Raw genomic sequence first — 6,828 nt, forward strand, 5'->3', positions numbered from 1 at the left:
TAAAAATAAAATATTTAATTCCCAAAATAATTAATGACAAAATTACCCCTATTAAAAAATTATAAATTTTAAACATGTCATTTGAATTAATAATATATTGATTTTGTATATTTCTATGAAACTTATATTTTTTTAAAAAAAAATTGACATAGTTTTGAAACTTTGTCAAATATTTAAAAAAATAACAATTTTTTAAACATGTCATTTGAATTAATAATATATTGCTTTTGTATATTTCTATGATTTAGAACAGAGGTAACAACACAAATGACTAAAAAAATATGAAAATGAGAGGTAAAATAGTCCTTTAACATGTCATTTAACACCGTTAGTCCTTCCATCTAAAGGAGGGACGATTGGTTCGTTCAATTCAAAAAAGTAAGGGTAAAAACGAAAACCCTAAAAAGAAAGGGCAAAATCAATATTAGAACATGAAAGTGGGGCATAAACGAAATAGCCCCTTTTTAATTCATCCATTGGCTGATTTCCACAGATTATTTTTTCCATATGCAGCTAAAAATATGTATGCTAAAAAGAACATTTTTTTATATTGCATTGCTTAATAAGATCACTTGTTCTATTTGTTAGGTTCATAGTGTATAATAATGAACTTATCCCTATAGCCAAATAGATAATTCATCATCCTCTTCGTCTGTAAATAATCTATTCAACACACTATCTAAAACTAAATAGCTATAGAATTTTAAATGAACTAGTAGTAGTCAAAAGTTAGTGTAACCTAACTTCACTATATTCTCACCAGCGGGATACTCATTGCTACCTTTTAGGATCTCCAACTCACATGGACAGACCTGGGTCTAAACAACCATAGTATGTGGATGAGTTATATATGTGAACAATAAAATGGAAAAACTATATATTAGTACTTCTTGGTAGAATACCACCAGTAAAAATAGTAGTACTAGAAATTATATGAACCTACGAGGATGTCACTCTACTGGACAGTTATACCACTAGTTTGTTTTATTACTCTCGTCTTTTCGCTTCTGCTTATGTCTATAAGTCAAATTTTAAATTTTAACCTTAAATTTGGAGTTGAGTATGAAGTTTTTTTTATCGTAGTTTATTTTCCAGCCTTTGTTTTTTATCACTAAGAACATGTATATAAAATTTTTATTCATAAATTATTTTTCATTTGCAAATACGTTATTTGCATTTTTCCAATCACCCCCTTAATGATTGAGTTGTAGTAGAAATAGATATGATTACATTTTAAGGTAGATATGATCATTCGGATAAATTACAAAGATGAAAAGTCTAGATTGTTTTTACTTACAAAATTTGGAGATTTTCAGCAGTTATCAATCTTCATTTAGATGTTTGAAACTAAATTTCATTAAAACTTGCAGGGCAATGAAAAGATATATATTTCGGTCCCCACAAACCGGTAGAAATTTTTTTATCAAGAAGGCCCATTCTCTCTGCATTATATTATAACACTGGTACTATATATGCCGTGTACATAGCTTTGCTGCAATGGCCAAGCAGCTCGATAAATTAAATTATTAATTATAAATTAATTATTTTGTGTCTTTGCCCATGTTAATTAAGTTAATTTACTTTAATGCAGGCTGTAACCTGTAAATTAATCAAGTATGTACTACACTAACATGGAAGAGTGATGAAAGGAACAAGAAGCCTTTTTGTGTTGATGCATTGCATCCAATCCAACCAGATGATGATCACCATCCCAAACCCAAACTGAACATGACATGGTGGCGCGGCCATGGCGCTCACGGGAGCTAGCTACTAGCTAGGAAGATGCTACGGAAGAGTTTTGTTACAGCAACAATGGCGACCGGCCGCCGCGTCGGGGACGACGACGACGTACGAGACGACGAGCCATGCATGTATATATACGTGCATGCGTGCGTACGTCGCCGCCGCCACTCGCCGTGCCGCCGGCGCGCGCGGCGTGCACGTACGGCGGCGCGAGGCGGCCGCCGGTGCATCATCATAAGCGAGAGCGAGCGAGCTAGGTAGGCTAGGTGGTTTTGTACCTAGGGGTGGAAGCGCTGCATGCAGGCGTGGCAGGTGATCTCCAGCGCGGCGGCGGAGGCGGCGGAGCCGAGCCGGCGGGCGGCGATCTCCTTCATCCGCTCGACGCGCTCCACCTCCTCGCGGGCGCGCTCCCAGATCATCCTGGCGCGCGCGAACTCCTTCTCGGCGAGCTCCAGCTCCAGCCTCGCCATCTCCCTCACCCGCTCCGCGTACGCCCGGTGCGCCGACGCCTGCCGCATCTGCTCCGCCGTCTGCTGCTTCACCGCGCGCACGTCCACCCCCACCCCCACCCCCACCGCCGCCGCCACCTGCTGCTGCTGCTGCCTCACCGCGGCCGACACAGCAGCTCCCCTCCTACCAGTACCACCCTCGCTCGCCGCCGGGGGCGACGACGACGGCACCGGCTGCGGCCTCCTCGGCCCAATGCTCATCGACAGGTCGAGGTCCAGCGCCGCGCTGTTGTCCACCGCACCGCCCGCGGCCATCACCATCATCCCCGCCACCGCCGCGTCGCCGCCGCGCAGGACACGCGCCGCCGCCGCCGCCGCCGCAGCCGCCGGGAGCAGCAGCTGGAGCTCCCTCTCGCCTTGCTCCTGATCCATGGAGGAAGCTGGCAATGGCATACGAACGTATTTGCTGCTGCTTCTCTCTCGTGTGATGCTTTCTTCAAGCCTAGCTAGCAAAGCGAAGCGTATGGGTGTTTATACTAAGCGTATGGGTGAGTGAGTGAGTGGGAAGTTACCGAAATGGCCTGGACGCCATGGCTGCAAACGAGAGCGAGCTCAGCGTACGGGACACCCTTGGGTTTAGGCTGCAAAAAAAAAAAATGGCGTGGACCACAGCAAAAGGCATCTCCAGACACGCACACTAGCTTGCCGATGCAACAGCTGCCTGCCTGCATCCGGTGAAGTTTTGACATTTACCTAGGGTAGAGTGGAGGTGTCAAATCCTCGACATAGGCCAGTTTCCAAAAATTTTTAAGGAGAGAAGTTAAATCGACATGTACGGTTACATATTTGAAGTATTAAACGTAGTCTAATTATAAAACAAATTTCAGATTCCGACTGAAAACCGCGAGACAAATCTTTTGAGTCTAATTAATCCACCATTAGCACATGTTGGTTACTGTAGCACTTATGGCTAATTAGGCTCAAAAGATCCGTCTCGCGATTTTCCCTCGTAACTGTGTAATTAGTTTCAATGTTCATATATATTTAATGCTTTATTTAGGTGTCCAAAGATTCGATGTGATGTTTTTGGGAAAAATTTTTAATAACTAAACAGGGCCTATAATGAGGTTGGCTTAGGCTCTAGAGAAATATTATAGTCAAATTACCTTATTGTACTTGTACGATATTTTAGTAAAATTTTGATACCTTTACATATTCGGTACACTAACGTGTACGGTATTTTTAGTATAAAATTTCGATACCTTTATATATCAGTAAACCGAATAGTTTTAGATTAGAAAACATGTCACCTACTAGTATCTTGTTAAAAAAGACAAATTTGCCTCTAAAAATAAGAAGGTTTTAGATCCTTCGGTGTCTAATATATCTAATGAGTCCAATCGACGTACAAAAAGAAACTAGATTGGCAGAACATGCACAAAAAGTTACCCCTTTTCCATATTATAAATTTTTGGTCTTATCTAAATTATCCATAGATCAATAAATATACTTTATATATACGTTCAAACTAATTACTATCAATATGAATATAGCGAGTCATCGTAACAGAGGCGCTTCGGATCTATACTATGGATTTGATTGGTATACATGTACCATACAGGCATACATAGAAGTTTTACACTGAACAAAATCCGCAGAAAAAGAAGATAAATCAGTATCCCAATTAATACATGGCTTCGACAGAGCTAGCCGGCCGGCCTGATCTGCAGGGCGGAGGAGATCGAGGATCTGCCGACCAAATCCGCGATGGGGCATAGAGCGAGCGAGCGAGCTGAAGATGGATGTTCTTTCTTCATGGCTGCCTTTTTCTTCCACATGCTGCATGCCTGCCTCTGCTGCTCGCTCGCCGCTTTACGGGTTGGCAATGGCGCAAATTATTATTTGGCATGCTCGATCGCACATGTGTTCTCGAGCTGATCAGAGAGAGAGAGAAGTTTCATGGGCTGTGTGAGAGTGTGGTAGTGAGAGAGCTTTATTGGTAGGCCTAGCTTTGTCCACTCTGTAAAAGAAAATGCATGGCCATCGATCGATCAGGAAGAGATCAAGATGAGAGAGAGAGAGAGAGAGAGACTATTCGGCTACAGGGTGAACGGGCTTCTTCCTTGGACCTTCGTTTAATCTCCACTCCCTCCTCTCTTTCTGCAGCTCTGCTAGCTGCAGATGCATTCTTTTGTATTGGGATTGTTAATCAATGCCTATGTTACCTCTTGTTGCATTATGTATACTATATATATTATATATACTGCATATTGGTCATGCTTTTCTTTAATTAAACCCTAGATTAATCCTAGCTCGTTACGCCATATGAAGATATCTAGGAGTGTGTGCTTTTGAGCTAACGAATGACTGATAATTATCTTGAGCATACGTCATAATTCTTAAACGTTGCTCCCTTAGACTTTTCTTGAAACCAATTTGGATGACTGAGTGTTCAAATTGATCACGCTTAAAATTGAACTTTTTTTTTGACTGATGGAGTATGATTGTTGTAAAGACTTACTATTTATTAGTATTTCTTAGAAAACCTTTTAAATCACTTCTAATCGTTCTAATATTTAATCCGATCCGTTTGTTTGTTCTCTTAAATAATTACCATAAACTTGGTTTCATTCATCATCCATCAACACTTCAGAATTTAACCACAAACAATATATATTAACAAAACAAGTGATATAAACTAATGGACATATATAGTTATTATATTAGGTGTATCCTTGAGACCATAAAAGGTCAATAGCGTCCCCAAAAAACCACAGAAAGGGAGTACCATGTTTTCTATTGATATTTTTTTAAAAAAAATATTGAAGTGTATAAGCCTACTACTAGTATATAATCACGTAACTCAGAGTCATTCGTTTTGGAGTAATTGAACTGTTTTTATACGAGAATCCTACAAAATCAATATGTTCGGTGAAGGAGCCCTAAGCATGGGATCACATTAAAAAGTATAAAATAAGAGCATTTTTCTCATTCTTAATAGGTACTATGAGTTACCATTATTTTTTATGTAAAATTTAGCACCTTCTAAAGGTATCAAGAGGTATCAAATTTTACATAGGAAACAGTGATACCTCCTGAAGTCCTAGTATCTTCTCAAGGATAGTAAAATTGCTCGTAAGAGAACTATTGTCAAGTACACGCTATTCAGTGAGCACCTACTTGAACAGAATCCAGTGTGACAGGTGTGCTGGGCCATGGGAGATAATGAAGGGGCAGCACAGCCAAATGCATGCATGGACCGCATATATACGTAGTAAGCGAAGGGAGAGATGACTTCTTGATTGTTGTTGCTTAATCATGTTGAGGTTAGCATCAGTTAATTAGATACCCTAGAGCTATCAAAGATGATTGATCATATGGGATTTTATGAGACCAGGCTATAATTATTCAGATAAGAAATCAGATTTGATCGGTGATCTATGATAAAAAAAAATTTATCGGATTTGATGGATACAACTCAATTTTAGATTTAAGAATCCACATGCATTACAAGTTTCTGGCAAAATCATATGTTATTTGCATTTTTTTTCTGGCAAGTTCTGCTGCATGCCACATTAATTTTTGCTTGAATTTCTTATTATCATGCATTAAACCTACTTCTTGGTATGATTTATTTTACGTAATGTCCCTCTTCAATTACTAACGTGGTTTAGACAAGTTGGGTTGTGCCGAAATTATTTCTTTTTCATCTAGGGGCTCATATGAAATATATGATTTTTTTGTGTGTTTTTGAATCATTTGAGCTATATATGGACTGATGAACTTATGAGATAGATGTAGTGTACATATATATGGTTGCCCAAACTAGTAGATATTACGTTGCCAAAGCTGTTAACTCAGCCAGTCAGCTTTGCATCAAATCACCAAAGCTATAGTTTTAGTGCTCTTGAAGCACTATATTTTGAGAGGTGTGTACTTAGGAAGATGAAAGTGTGTGCATGGTATGGTATACCCAAACTAGCAGATATTACATTGCCCAAGCTGTTAACTCAGTCGATCTCTCTCTCAGTCATCAGCTTTGCATCAAATCACCAAAGTTGGCGAAAATCAAAGATCTATCACTGACCCCCCCCCCCCCCGGCCCTCTGCATGAATGATTTTCAGTTCTTTTTTTCTCCCTTGGGATCTCTGATTCTTTATATAGCTTATCATCTATAGATGTTGCATTGTGTTGAAATAGTTCCGCACTGAAAGTTTAGGAGGAGTTGCACCAACTTAAAAAGGGAAAGTCACTCATCTCTTAGGCTAGCTTTTGGGGTTTAAAAAGGCTTCTTCCGGTTGGACCGACGTCTCTTGGGTTTGGACTAATAAGTGATATCAGAGTTTGGTCCATAATCTTGGCTCGTGCATACTCGTGTGGTATAGGCCCAGAGCCCATGAACCATGGATGCCTGTGAATGGGCCTATGGGCCTATGAAAGACCAGTCAGTACTGACAGACACACTAATCTATTATGAAAAAAATTGTTAAAATAGTCATATAATAAAAGTAAGAAAAGTTATGTAAACTTAAAATCGAGGGAGTCTCTCGTGGTGGACCAACGGGACTAAACTACTGCTAGCTGGGGACTGCATTCTCCCAGAGAGAAACATACCTTAGTGGCAAGAAAAGATTG

General features: G+C 40.0%; 1 protein-coding gene across 1 annotated transcript; it reads right to left on the reverse strand.

Moving 5' to 3' along the window:
• Window positions 1-1,899: 1,899 nt before the first annotated feature.
• LOC121054280 lies at window positions 1,900-2,682 on the reverse strand. Its single transcript, XM_040523635.1, has one exon. It carries the CDS (start codon window positions 2,643-2,645, stop codon window positions 2,022-2,024), a length of 624 nt encoding a protein of 207 aa, XP_040379569.1. The 5' UTR covers window positions 2,646-2,682; the 3' UTR covers window positions 1,900-2,021.
• Window positions 2,683-6,828: the final 4,146 nt, after the last annotated feature.

The sequence above is a fragment of the Oryza brachyantha genome, chromosome 4 (assembly GCF_000231095.2).
Source record: "Oryza brachyantha chromosome 4, ObraRS2, whole genome shotgun sequence".
NCBI classification, from domain to species: Eukaryota; Viridiplantae; Streptophyta; class Magnoliopsida; order Poales; family Poaceae; genus Oryza; species Oryza brachyantha.

Coding starts and splice junctions, on each gene's coding strand:
- LOC121054280 (XM_040523635.1), bottom strand. CDS start 2,645: ATGCCATTGCCAGCTTCCTCCATGGATCAGGAGCAAGGCGAGAGGGAG.